This window comes from Medicago truncatula, chromosome 2 (assembly GCF_003473485.1).
Source record: "Medicago truncatula cultivar Jemalong A17 chromosome 2, MtrunA17r5.0-ANR, whole genome shotgun sequence".
NCBI lineage: Eukaryota > Viridiplantae > Streptophyta > Magnoliopsida > Fabales > Fabaceae > Medicago > Medicago truncatula.
In genome coordinates, this window is record NC_053043.1 from 12,406,577 (window position 1) to 12,421,305 (window position 14,729).

The 14,729-nt window shown below is 32.0% G+C and overlaps 1 protein-coding gene and 1 long non-coding RNA gene across 3 annotated transcripts; both read right to left on the reverse strand.

Annotated features, from left to right (window-relative positions):
- Positions 1–6,382: 6,382 nt before the first annotated feature.
- On the reverse strand, positions 6,383–9,561 carry LOC112419338 (protein FAR1-RELATED SEQUENCE 5-like). Of its 2 annotated transcripts, none has more exons than XM_039830414.1 (3): positions 9,448–9,561; positions 6,619–8,771; positions 6,383–6,515 (listed from the first exon to the last, which is right to left on the reverse strand). In XM_039830414.1, the coding sequence occupies exon 2, from the start codon at positions 8,010–8,012 to the stop codon at positions 7,125–7,127; it is 888 nt and encodes a 295-aa protein (XP_039686348.1). In that variant the 5' UTR covers positions 8,013–8,771; positions 9,448–9,561; the 3' UTR covers positions 6,383–6,515; positions 6,619–7,124. Both variants share the same exon structure in this region, with proteins under 2 accessions (XP_039686348.1, XP_039686349.1).
- A 2,496-nt stretch (positions 9,562–12,057) lies between these two features.
- LOC25486362 (uncharacterized) lies at positions 12,058–12,604 on the reverse strand. The gene is made up of 2 exons (XR_003009075.2): positions 12,348–12,604; positions 12,058–12,229 (listed from the first exon to the last, which is right to left on the reverse strand). It is a non-coding gene; the product is annotated as an uncharacterized lncRNA (long non-coding RNA).
- Positions 12,605–14,729: the final 2,125 nt, after the last annotated feature.

The following is a 14,729-nucleotide window of genomic DNA, read 5'->3' on the forward strand; positions in this document are numbered from 1 at the left end:
ATAACATGTTTTGCAAAATATGTGTATTATAAAGAGGATTTATATAGAAGGATGAATGTGTAAAAATATTTGAGCATATGCACATTCACTCACTCATGTTTGTCTTAACATGTCACGTGTGTACAATATTCACAGGTGAAAGAACAGAGAAAGAAACTTCATAAACAACAAAACCAATTAAGTGACTAGAGAGATTCGTGAGTGCACTTTTTTTGTGTTCTGAGGTGACAAAAGTGTTTGTGATTATAAGCTATAACACGTGACATGTTATTAGTGGTTCATTGTTACGTATAGTATGGTCATAGTTTCAATTCTTAGGCAATATTTTCACATGCAGCTATAAGAAGATTCTGCAGAAATTTCAAGAACTAAGAAAGAAAGTCTTCATTTTCAGTTTGTGGTCACATTACTTTATTTTTCATGAGAGGAGATGAAGAGACACGTGTTGATGAGAATATTTCACGGGATGGTGTTTTTATTTTGTGTGTGTCACGGACGAATGGAATTATTAATGGATTCATTCATTCATTAATATAAAGTTGAATAATTAATTATATTGTTAGTTATTGGGGAAAATAATCTCTCCAGTCAAGTAGTGACGGTAGAATGATATCAACCATATGATATGTTAGAATAGTTTTTATTTCACTTCTGATCTTTAAATATTTACAATCCGATTTCAATCGTAAGACCAATAACACTTTAACTGCGTGACAATATCATCTACCCGACTGCAGGGAATCATGATCCAGTTATTGGTATTTGGATTTCAACAAATAAATGGTATTTACTTTCTTAATTTTTTTTTTTTTTTTATATATTTACAATTTACTCGTGCTTTACTTAAGGATGTTTATATAAGTTATCACGAGTCTATTCTAACTTTAGGATCGACCTAAGGGTAAGGCTACTAAAATCCTAATTTTAAGTCCACCAATGAAAATTTATTGTTCATTAGTTTTTATAAACAAAAAAGGCCCCATGTAGACAAAAAAGATCCATATATATTTCCAAATTTGCTGTATGCCTCACTGACTATCGAATATTATTGGACCATTGTTTAGCCTAATCAAGGTCCCAAGTTTTATTTGTGCATCAAACATGTAGCAGCGTTAAAATTCTTATGGACAGTTTGCTGTCTATTTAAATTAATCTCATAGGATTTGAAGGATTAATCTATGCAATTGCGCGTAGAAGATACTCGATTTACCAAAAAAGAAAGATTTACTCATGTTTTATATTGTAAGATAGTGATGTGATTGTGGATAGCATATTATAAAGAATGGGAACAAAACACAGCATTCTGGTGTCTGATTCCGTGACATTAAATAACCCATTAGTTTAAACTTAATCTTGTTTGCATTTGGTTTTATGACAGGTTTAATTAAGCATAAGCACCAATTAGGCTGTAATGTGGAAATGCTGTTAGGTGTTTTGCCTTGTTATTAATAATGCAGATATCCAAGCACATGAATGGTATATGCTTTCTTTTGAATGCTGATGAGTGTCAAGATTTTAGTAAAGAAAGTAAGCAAAGAAAACATTAACTAAAATATAAACATTCAATGTATTAATATTTTTTTGAGGGGATGTATTAATAATGTTAAAACCCAATATATTTCAATTAAAATGAATCATCTTTGATTCATGAATAGTAAACTTCTTTTTTTATTTTTTTTATTTTTTATGTTTTGTTAATATCTGTACGTCAAAAAATAAAATTATAAACCATTTAAAAAAACATATACTAAATATAATTTTTCCTTCAAGTTTATAAGGAATGTTTTGGCTAAACTTTTTAAATGATCGGTGTGAAATGGATGTTGATGTCGCTCTTAAAAGCTAGCTTATAAGATATGATTGATCAATCACATATATACATTTAATTACTCAAAAACATTGCAGAAGTGAAAATCTAATACAACTTCAATATCCATCTTAGTGTAAGTTTTTTATTATAGGCTAATAACTTCCATCTTGACCTGCCCTGGTACTCCCCTGTTATACAAAGACAAATTCTCAAGGTACATTAGTGTATAACCCCTTTTTACATGAGCATACATCAAGGCAGAGCAATTTCTCAAGGTACAAGAAAAATTTGCTATGATAATGTTATGATTCAAAATAGCATATGAGGAAATACATTTGACCTAACATAATTAGTTGAGGTAAATGGAGACGTGGCGTGTGATCTTAAAATCAAGTAACCTTGAGTTGTGCATAAACGGTGAAATGAGGATCAATAGTGGACATGAAGAAAATTGAAGAAAAGTCTTCTTCTATATTCCTACTAGTTTCTTAAGTTTACAATTTACATTGTATTCAGTCAATTTATCTTGTATTGTGTTTTTCATTAAATTCAATACAAAGTTATTTCATCTATTTCACTGCATTCATCAATTACAAAGGGCTAAACTGTTGGATATAGGACTCCTAAGGGCAGAAGTTATATAATACTAGTTGTTTATTTAATAGTATTATAAATTAGTAATTGTTACTTATGTGCAGTAATTGTTGTCTGCAGTAGTGGTTGTCTACTAAACTTATGTGTAACTACTATAGGAGAGAGTTAGTATTATAAATAAGATGCAAAGGAAAAGAAAGCTATTCAGGGATTGCGATAAAGGATTGGTAGGGAGAGACCAAACTCTCGAATTTTTGGAGGGGAGAGAACCAAGACTCTCGAATTCCTTGGGATTATATATTGTAATAATTACTATAAATTTATATTTTGATATCAGTTTCTATCAACCGGTATCAGAGCATTCAAAAGCATATAGGATTGATATCAGTTTTGATAATTGATTTGCTTAAATTTCCCAAAACAGAACAATCACATAGAATCGTAATGATATTTTTATCCATATAGCATATTATTAAGCATATAAACAAAAATATTTGTGACCCTTGTATAATCAAAATCACAATGACAGGCTTAAAATTTGTTTTTGTAAATTTAAGATGAGCAAGACTTATCTAATACATATCAGTCCTGCATATTGTTTGACCAAAGTAATATATTTGAAAATCATAGATTAAGTTAGAAACTAGCAAGTACATATAGATTACAATCAAAGCACAGTAGCAATAAGATATCTGATATGAACCTGATCCAATAATAACATGTTAGTTTCACACCTGCATTTGATTTAAATAGTATAGTAGACTATTCTGATTTCTGAGAAGAACTTCTCATTTCCTAAAGAATGATACCATGTCAATATGAAGCAACTAGGCTATTCTGAACCAACAAAGCTCTTTTGTGCTAAGCTGCAAATAGCATATCCTATGTTTCCAAAAATACTTTAGCAAAAGCAGGCATATCAAGAACAAGTGTTTAAACAAAGCATAATTAGAAATTAAATGTCTGAAAAATACCTCAAAAATTCTTAAGTCAAACCATACAACTGAATACATAAAATAAAGAAAAATCTCAAAATCAAACATTTAATAGTCAATATCAAAAGTAAAAGTAAAAATACGATGATGTCGTCATAAGGTTGTCTACTTATTCATGATGTACTAATCCAAGACAATAACATGAATCCTCTCTTGCTTTACCGGTGGCATTTGCACATTTGAAGTCCTTGAGCGCTTTCGTCGATTCTCTTGTTTCACCGGGCGCATTTGCACATTTGAAGTCCTTGAGTGATTTTGTGGAGTCTCTCGTTTCACCTGTGGCATTTGCACATTTGAAGTCCTTGAGCGCTTTTGTGGTTTCTCTTGTTTCACCTGTGACCTTCGCACATTTGAAGAGCTTGAGCCATGTTGTGGAAAAGCAGTTTGGTGAAGTGTTACCAAAGATTGTACAATTGCTGGATTTGCATCTGTGGTTGAAATTGACTTAAAATTTGCAACATTGTTGTTATAGTCAGCCCTCTCCAGCTCCTGCGCAACAGCAAGTAAAGTAGGAAACAAGGAAGGTTCAACTTTGTACCGTTCCACATTCGAAACCATACACATGAAAAACTGAGGGTAAGGATGCTGCATAACTTTTGTAATGGCCGCCTCTAAATTTTCCACCTCTCTTGAAACTCTAGGGTCTTCTAGGACAGGAGATTTAGGCATAATCAAAAAATTATTCATGAGGACCAAATGTCGCATATCAACCCAAGCTAACAGATTCCCCAAATAATGACAAATAGGACCAATTGCTGAACTTTCGCAATTCATGTACTTGAAAAGAAATTTAATTGCTTCCTTGCAAAGCAAGGAACAACCACCAATCATAGTTCTAATAGCAGTAGCTTTATTATAATCAAATGGAACACCAAACGTAGCGTCAGGATCACATTTAGCTCTCACTCTAAGTTCGCGAATAGAATTCGTCATGAAAATGTTATAGCTTTCCTCAGTAGTAAACTCCTTGAAAAGTACAATGATACAACAACCGAAATAGACAAGTATTGAAGGCCAATCGAAATTCATAGTTTGGTAACCAGCATAGGTTTGTATCCCCCATCTTGTATAGTTATCAATGGTAGACCTCCATGCATTAGGTTTTATACCTATTGCACCCAATGCTGTTAACGCAGGGTTCTGGAATTCAGCAGATACATAAGTTATCATAGCACAAACACAAATGCATAACTCCTTGTTATTTTCTGAAACAACCGCCACCTTATATGCCGTAGTGAAATTAGCGACACTAGTTTCATTCATAATAATAAACATATTTGACATTGCTTCAGTGGGATACCGTTCCCTCAGTCCATTCATTGCTTACTCTAGAAAATAAAATAAGTAGTCAAATTAGAGATCGAAGATGAAGATCAAGCTATATATATATATATATATATATATATATATATATATAGAGGAGTTTTAAAATGAGAGGATAAGAGGATGAAACAGTGGCCATTGGATTAATTAGATGGCTGTGATTAAATTCTCACATAAGTGAATCACGTGACATCTCTTCACCCCCATTTCAGATGCGCGTTGCTCACTCTCTCTCACTTCCTTTCTAACATACGATTCTTCTTCTCACACCTTTATCAGTTCTCACTCCTCTTGTAACACAAGCACAAGATACGATTCTTCCTCTCACACAAAGGTGATAATCCAGAATTTGTTAATCCTCATGCTGATTCTATTATGAACAGGTTGGAAATTGTGTCCTGATTCATACCCTAATTTGATTCAATTTTTCCCAATTAAATTCTCAATACCTTTGATTCAGTTTTTCCCAATTTAATTTGATACCCCAATTTTTTACATCTTGTTCTGTTTAAATATCTTATTCTGTTTGAATATCACTTTTCCAGGTTTAATTTATTTTTTGTTCAGGAACTTATTTTTTTGTTGATGCTGGAGTATCATGATGGTTCATGAATTTATTTTTTTTGTTGATGCTGGATGCTTTCATGATGGAACAGAATAGATTGGGTTTGGTTGTGGCGAAGGAAGTTGACCCAACCCTTGCAGAGGCGCTTGGAATCAGATGGAGTTTGCAAGTGGCGAAGGAAGCTAACATCCTTGAAGCAACTATTTTCTCAGATGCATAAGTGATTGTCAAGTGTATTAACTCTAGTAATTTTGTAGCAGCTTTTGATCATGTTATTCAGGATATTAAAACTCTTATGAGAGAGATGTCTAATGTTAATGTTATGTTCATTAAGAGGTCTGTAAACTCTGTTGCTCATAGTCTTAGTAGGGATTTCAAAAACTCATGGTGATATGTCGTATGTGTATTCTTGTTGCTGCTATGAGCCTTACATGTGCTATGATGAATTGGTTTTACATCAAAGAATACATTTGGAGCAAACTGATCGTTTGTTTGTTTTTTTTAACAAGCAACAAACTCTTATTTATAATCCAAGCCCATAAATATACTTTGTTCCATTCAGGGAAATACCTACATGACAGAGAGCACAACAAAAATGGTATACCTTCAATTTAAAAAAAAAAAAGAAGATATATCTTCAATCTAGTTAATGAAACAAAAATGATAGTAAAAGTATCAAAACAAATCATCGAAAGCTTAGAAACTTAATATCATTCAGATTCAGATTTTAGGTTTTATTTTGAATTAAAAATTGACTAAAACACATTATTACCAAGAACTATTTTGTTACTACTTGGCTACATGACTGATAACTACTTTGGCACAAAAATAGGCATATATGTTGTTGCCCATAAATATACTTTTCTTAGTCAGGGAATACATATATGTTGTTGCTTATAATGAGGAAGTCAAGCACAATAATAGGAGTGATATTTGCTACAATGATGCATAGCCAAATAACTCAATTCACGAGTACTGATAGCCTAAAATTTGGCTCAATGCTGCAGCCAGCAAAAAAGAACAAAACAGAAACAAAAAAACAAGAAAATTGAACCAAGCAATAATAGGAGTACTGATATCAAATCTAAACAAGTACTGATACAAAACAGAACTTAAGTTACTGATACAAAACAGAACTTTCAAATCAAAATATGACATTCATTCTTCTATGTTATTCATCTTGTTTGTCTAACTTCCTTCTTCCTTCTTCTATGCCATTCTTCCAATCCTAAAAACAAAAAACATCAAGTAAAAATTTACACCATAAACATTTGCACAAAAAGATCAAAATAAGTACACCATAAACATGAGCACAAAAAGGGTTTTCTTACCAAAATTATGGAGATGATCTTTGGGGACAATTGCGGCTGTCATGATGCACATACTCACCGCATAACCTACAAAGTCTTGCCTTTTTTTGTTGTTGTTCAATAGCCTTCTCTTTGCCACCTTTGATTCTTTTCCCACTACCTTTAGTCTTTGCAAAATTTGGTGGAAGGATTTCTACTTCCTCAGGAATATTGGACCCAATAATCAAATCATCTGTCCTGTTTCTCTTAGAACTCCCTTCAAACTCGTCCAATTGTTTTTCCATGTTAACAGCCCCATTTAACAACAGAAGCAATTTTCCCTTATCTTTGCCAGCCTTCTCCACACAGCTATGTAAGTGACTCCACACATCAGAAATTAGTTTGCTATCTTCCTCCAAAACATTGTCAGCTATGTCAAAAATAGGTGTTCTATTTGCAAACTTAGTCCACCTATTCACAATGTGCTTACTTGGTATTTCATTGAATTTTTTTCCCTTTAAAACACAAAGTATGTGTCTACAAGGTATTCATTCAGCCTGAAACATTTTGCATGAGCAATTTGCATTGTGATCGGACAAGTTATACACCACTTCTCGAAGTTTACCATTGGTCTCACTATTATCATATATATGAAATATTTCCATCCCATCTCCATCTTTCTTATTTTCAATCCCACAATCCACGCATGCAATCCATAATTCATGTTGAAATATATAAAAGTTCTCACGAGTATACACATCTCTTGCATGCCTCTCTATACCACGTTCCAACTTTAGTTTTGGTTTAGAATGAATAGAGTTATTATCAGCCAGTAACTCCTTCTGTCGTTGCGCTTCTATTGCTGAATCAAACCTCATCCAAAATTCAACCAAGTTAACATTAGGATTCAGGAAATTACCATAAAAAGAATTCTCACTTTCTGATCTTGATGTTGTTCTCAATATCCCAGCCATAAAAGTGTCTTTGAAGTATGCTGGGATCCACATCCTTCGAATTTCAAACATATGTAACAACCACTTATTCTTTTCTAACTCGAACCTTGTCATCAAAAATGCCCAAGTCTCTTCAAACTCATTTGGTGTCTCTGAACCCCAAACACATGACTTGAAACTTTTGTTGAACTCATCATCATCATTCATGGACACACCTACTTTTTCAGAAACTTTTTTCATGATATGCCACATGCACAATCTATGAGTAGAAGTATCAAAAATCTTTTCTATAGCCACTTTCATGGAAGGATCTTGATCGGTTATTATAAGAGTTGGCTTATGTCCACCCATTGCTTCCAAAAACTTTTCAAACAACCATACGAATGAATCACTTTTCTCATTTGTTATAAGTCCTACTCCGAACGTAATAGATTGTCGATGATGGTTTATCCCGGTGAAAGGTGCAAAAATCAAATGATACATATTTGTTTCATATGTAGTATCAAATGAAACCACATCCCCAAATAAGGAATAATTTTTCCTACAAATACCATCTGCCCAGAAAACATGCTTCAGCCGGCCTTCTTCACCTACCTCATATGCATAATAAAAGGATGGATTAACTTCTTGCTTTCTTCTAAAGTAATCTATCAAAACATGTGCATCAGAATCTTTATTCAAAGACTTTAAATCTCTGGAATAGTTTTGAAGATCTCTCTGCGTGCATCCAACATTTTCATAACCCCCACACTGTTCTTTTAATAAGTGGAAAGCTTATGAAGGTCCAATATTTGCTCTACTACATGCATGTAATAAGCTTTTGTGAAATGGATTAACCTTCCTTGCAGTCCTTAGAAACGGTCTCTTCATAGGTGAAGCAAGTGGATGGGTATGGCTTTCATGAAATCGAGCTATCTCGTACTTACCTTCCCCTACCCATTTGAAACCAACATTTGCATTGCATCCTTCTCTTGTTAAATCCCTTCTTCTTCTAGCCTTGACAGTAGATTCACTTTCCTCCTTATCATCCTTCTTCTTTGCCAAATAACCCTCTTTCGAGCAAACAAAATACTTCCAACGCTTCACGCCTTTTTTATCTATAGTCGATGATGCTGAACGCACACTAAATCCGACAGAGAGTGCGTATTTTTCATAATTTTTTTTACCTTCATCTAATGTATCAAATACTTGTCCAATCTTAGGCTTTAATTCATCGTCAAAATTTGGCTCACATTCATATTCCTAGAATTAACAATAAAAAGTCAAACAAAGAATAAACAAAGAGTGTGTATTCCTAAAATGAACACAACTCTGCAGCCAACAAAAATGGTCCCAAAAAAGAAGAAAACAGAGAGTTACTAAGTAATGTTTCTATTATTAATTCTAAAAAACTAACTACATAAACTGGCTCCTCTTCAGGCTGAAGTGGTCCCATACCTGTGTCAGATGGTAATTATTGGCAATTATGAAGTCACTCCCTATTATATAGTACCTACATTCTTATTCCTCTTTGTCGACTATAAATAGATGGAATACTATCAAGTACTAAAAACAAGTGTAGAGATCTTCTACATTACATTAATATAACACTAACACTCTTTCTGATAAGCATTCCAAACAAAGAAAATCATGGAACCTACTGAGCTTATTTCTCAAGTAAACAGAAAGAAAAATAAAACAAGTAAATACCACAACGGTGCAGCCAATAAAAAAGAACAAAACAGAAAAAATAATCAAATTGATAGCAACGACAACTAGAAAATAGAAAGAAGGTCAGTGCAACAAGTAATAAAACTACTATAGACAACAACGACAACAAGTAATAGAACCAGTATTGGAGTATAGAGAGCAACGACAACAAGAAAATAGAAAGAAAAAAAAAAACTATCTCTTAGGATCCAAACTAATTATAATATACCTGAGGAATTTGAAAACAAGTTGATGAATCTTTGTCCATAATGATTGTTGAACGTAAGTGCAAGTTTTAGTATTCAAATTGATGTATCTTTGTCCATGGTTGGAGAGAAGTGAGAAGGTCGGTGATGAGAAGAAGAAAGAACGTCAACAAAATATGGAGAGAAAGCAAGCAACGCGCGTTTTGGAAAATTGGAAAATTGGGGAGAAGGAGTCACGTGAGTCATTAAACCATTTCTTTTAATCACAGCCATCTAATTAATCCAATGGCCACTGTTTCATCCTCTTAACCTCTCATTTTAAAACTCCTCTTATTTGAAATGCCCTCTATCTATATATATATATATATATATATATATATATATATATATATATATATATATATATATATATATATATACACACACACACACCCATACTCATATTGTAATATGAAACAATTATTATTAGGGGTGGCAAAGTAATCCACCAAATCTATATCCACTACAAAATTCATTAAATCCATCCACTAAACAATATTTTTTAATGGATTGTATTGAATCCATCCATTTAAAAATATGTATTCAATTTATCTAACTTATTTTTAAAATCCAATGGATTAATTGAACTATTAGTATAAATCTAATATATATAAAAAAAATCCTAATAATAAAAAACTAAAATATTTAAATGTTAAAATTAATTCAGAACTAGAAAATGGAAAAAATCCTAATAATACAAAACACAAAATTATAGAAATTTAATAGGGGTAACAAAAATGATAGCTTGGATGGATAAAATTATTTTCGAGTGAATAGGAAAAAATTCCCCAAAATTGTAACTCTTGTCAAAGTAAACCCCCCACCCCCCCACAAGAAACATTATTCAAGGAAGACAAACATTATCGAGATGTGCTTAGCTCTATTTTCTCAACTGTTCATTGAGTTATTCTCTTTCAAATGTTACCTTTTTTTTTTTGGCAAGATTTGAAAAATAGTCGACACAATATTAGCAAACATTAAAAAATGGCATTAATGTATGAAGAATTAATATAACATCATTGCTATAATCGGTGCATGTTTGTGTTCACTATAGTAACCAGCAAATGTTATTGTCAAAGTCTTAATTGTTCTTTTGTCAATATTTTTTGTTTTTATTTTGAAGAACAACATAACAAGAAAATCAAAACAACAAAAATTATTGAAATAACATAGGAGAGGAAAAAAAAAACCAAAAATCCGTGGATCAAAATTATTGAACAGGGAAGAACAGATGTTATTTATAAAAAATAAAAGAGGAACAAGAAACAAACCTGAGAAGAAGAAAGGAACCCTAGAACGGGGAATAAGGAAGGAAGGACGGCGGCTACGGTGGTGACGATGGCGACACTTCAGGGATGGTGATGAATGGAAATCATGATGAAGTTGAAGGGGAAGACGAAAGATGTGGAGCGTGTAAATGGAAACCACTAACAAAACAACCTACTTTAGTGGTTTAGGGTTTGAGAGAAAAACAAGTTTCAAATTGAGTTAAAAACCAACTTAAACCTTTGTTTTCAAAACTGATTTTTAAAACTAAGGAAATCAGCGCAATTTTGTCTGCTAGGAATAAGGGAGAGATTAAACAAAAAGCCAAAAATGGTGGAGAATCAGTACCCAAAATGAAACCTGATTTTTTTTTTTTTTTTTGGAAAACAACCTGAATTAAGTTTTATCTGTTAAGGGAATCAATGATATGTTCATTTGGATTTTGGTGACAACTAGGCTACCATGAAAGAATGATGGGTAATTTACCCAACCAATACACATTAGCCACATAAGCACATATACATGAACTATCTTGACCCCACAAATAAATTGTTCATTTTCATTGGTTGGTGGGTAAATTACCCACCATTCTTCAAAGGTAATTTAGAAAAAACCTTGCATTTTATTTAATAAATTAGAGCTAGTGACCAAATAGTGTAAAGCCGAGAAAGGGGTGGTATTCAAACTTTTCTTGGGGAGGGAAGAATTGCATAAATCATTATAGGTTTGCCCTCATGGGAAGGCAGTGTATATTTATACCATTATATTTATATACCCTATCCGTCTCAAATTATATGTTACTTCGTATCATACAAATTAAAAATGCAATTAATATTATATGGAGATGAGAAATTTCACTTTGTAAAAATATTGTTCATTAGTATGAAAAAATAAATTAATATGAATTAGTAAATAGGAAGGACGTAATTGGAAAAGAAATGTCAATGTTCATTGATATTGCAAAAGAACATATAATTTAGAACAAATTTATATTTTTAATTAGAATGAGATATAATTTGAGTATAAGCACAGTAGAATCAATACTTCTAAAGACATCACGTGCATGTTGAAATTTAATTCATATTCTAACGTTAGTTAGCATCTTTTTTTTATTTTTTTTCTTCAAAGAAACGTTAGTTAGTATTGGTTAGTTTAGTTAGTTAAGGTGTTAACCATCATGTATCAATTTATTTGTGGAATCTTTAATATGTACCCTTATATTATAACAATGTTACGCATGCAACCAAATCCATGAATCAATAATAGGAAAAAAATTATAAATAAAAAATACCTGCAAAAATAGATTATAAAAAAATAGAAGTTAGGCATTGTGAATCAAAAGATAATTTATTTAAGTTGGACATAATGTCAATTTCAATGAGTACATTTCATTAGTACATTTCATTATATAGAATCATCCATACACATTATTTATTTATTTATTATTGTTGCAAATCTCCAAGCTTGAATCACACTCTGTATGAACTACTGCACGAGCACCTACAAAAGAAAAAACATATTTGTATTTGCTAAAAAAGACAATAATAGATGAAGAGAAAGTAAATCTAGACACAATTGTTGATGGTATAAGATCATAGTAATGTTTTATCGTTTTTACCGGCGCCTAGCATTTTTTATTGTCACAATCTATCACGCATGCTTCAAATTTGTTGTGTATCATGTCTTTAAGACATGACATGTTACACTTAAATACACACCATGCTCTTGGGAGTCCTTTGAGCTTAGCTGGCCCAAATTCTTAGATGGAGAGTTGCATTCAACATGTGTTACAATTAACATCATCACAACACCTTTTCTTATCATGCTTACTTCCATGATTCTTTTTATGTGTATATTTTAACAATCTCTATTATAGTTTTTTTTTTTGTGATGTTTTAGGTTGTGCAAAAAGACCTTATTTATAGCCAAAAAAGTGAGGTATAAGACTTTTCAAGCGTGAAGCAAAGCACTTGATAATAATTTTCAAATATAAAGTTGTCAAATCAATCTCTATTAGAATTCTCTTTTTAGTGAATTTTAGGTTTCTCAAAAGACCTTACTTATAGCCATAAAGGAGTCATGTATAAATGTTTTCAAACGTAAAGTAAAATACATGATAATAATTTTCAAATATAAAAAGTCAAATCAATCTCTATTAGAATTCTCTTTTTAGTGAATATTAGGTTTCTCAGGAGACTTTATTTATGGTCATAGAGTGTATGTATGAAAGTTTTCAAACATAAAGTAAAATACACGATTATAATTTTCAAATATATGAATTCAAATTGAAGAGGTTAAATAGCTCACCTTAATTGACACTGGAAAAAATCGAATCTGAGAAGCATATTCGTAGGTCCTAAGCCAGCACAATAAGAATTCACATTATATAGTATGTAAAAGAAAATAAAAATTAATATCAATGTAATAAACGAATATTTCCATATTTTAGAGTTAAACATTAATCGGTATACACCCCTCTCGATTTGGAAAGGAGTTTTAACATATCTTTTCTCGAAGCGGAATGAATTCTTGAAATTAAATTAGATTCATTTAGAATTCTTTAGAAGTTTGATTGAATATGTGCACATCATCCAGTTATTCAATAATATGTCATATTAAAAATAAAAAAAATAAGGACTAGTCCTTCTTTTTTTTTTGAGGGAGTAACGCCTAGGGGGTGTTTGTTTGGGAGATAAAAAATATATTCCTGGAAATAAGAGCATTAAATATGATATTCCTATGTTTGGTAGAAGGGAACAAAAATAATATACCCAGGAATAAATGATTCCCAGGAATCTTATTTACCCGTTGACTCTCTATTTTTATTCCCGGGGGTGGGGGGCTGGAATCTTCAATTCCTGGGAATGAAATCTCCACATTCATGGCGAAAACCCACCCATACCCCTATTTTACCCGCGCTTCTTCCCTCCTAATTTTTCCCACGCGTTTTCTAAATTAATAGAAACCCACATATATATAAACCCCTCTTTGCTCTCTCTTTTCACTCATCTGGATCCAGATCCATCCATAACAGGTTTGTGTCTTATGTTTTGTTTTGTTTTTTGCGTTTTTTTAACTGCTGGACAGATTCTCGACCTGCCAGGCTGTTGTACCAGCGGAGCTGGGCCGCGCAAATGCGAGTTTCGGTGACTGACATTCGAGCGGGCATCCACCATTCTGTTGTTGTTGCATGTCAAAGGTGTTGGGCAGTCTGCCAACCTTCAATTAAATGGCGTGTAACAACTTGAAACATGGTACTCTTGTTATGTATTAAAAAACAAGTATATACGCTGACCAATACCTTTGTTGACTCACATAATTTACTTTGCTTGATTAAAAATAACATGAAAAATATTATTTTTCATCTATTTAATGTAAAAGGGTATTTTAATAATTTTGACATTTATTCCTGGGATTATACATTTTAAACCAAACATATTTTTAGTATTCCCAGGAATTTAGAAAGAAAGTTCCAAGAAATTCAAATTGGTAACCAAACACTTTTTTAAAATATTCCTAGGAATATAATTCCAAGAAATATATTCCTGGGAAAATTATTCCAGGGAATAATTTTTGCATCCGTGAAACAAACGCCCCCTGGTCTTGATATCTTAAAAAAAAATAATAACATCAACATGGAATGAGATATATTATTTCAGTGGTTTCTAAAGGAGGGATAAAACATAAATCTTAAGTTAAATCCTTGGATAAAAAACAGAATGCCTGTTGTTCCAAAATATGTCATTTATATCATTATAACATATTTTATTCTCCAATAAAAAAAAACATATTTTCTTCTTCTATACTTTCAAATGTCATTAAATTTCTATTCTCACTGCCTAGACCTTCAAACGTGAGAAATTTGAGAATCTAGACTAATTTAGTGAAAGTTTTGAAGTAATTTACTTCATTAGTAAGATTGAAGCTATATCTCTTATAATCCTTTTATAAATAAGTGTATAATCTCTTATATAATAGACCTTCCGCGGTGATATTAAAT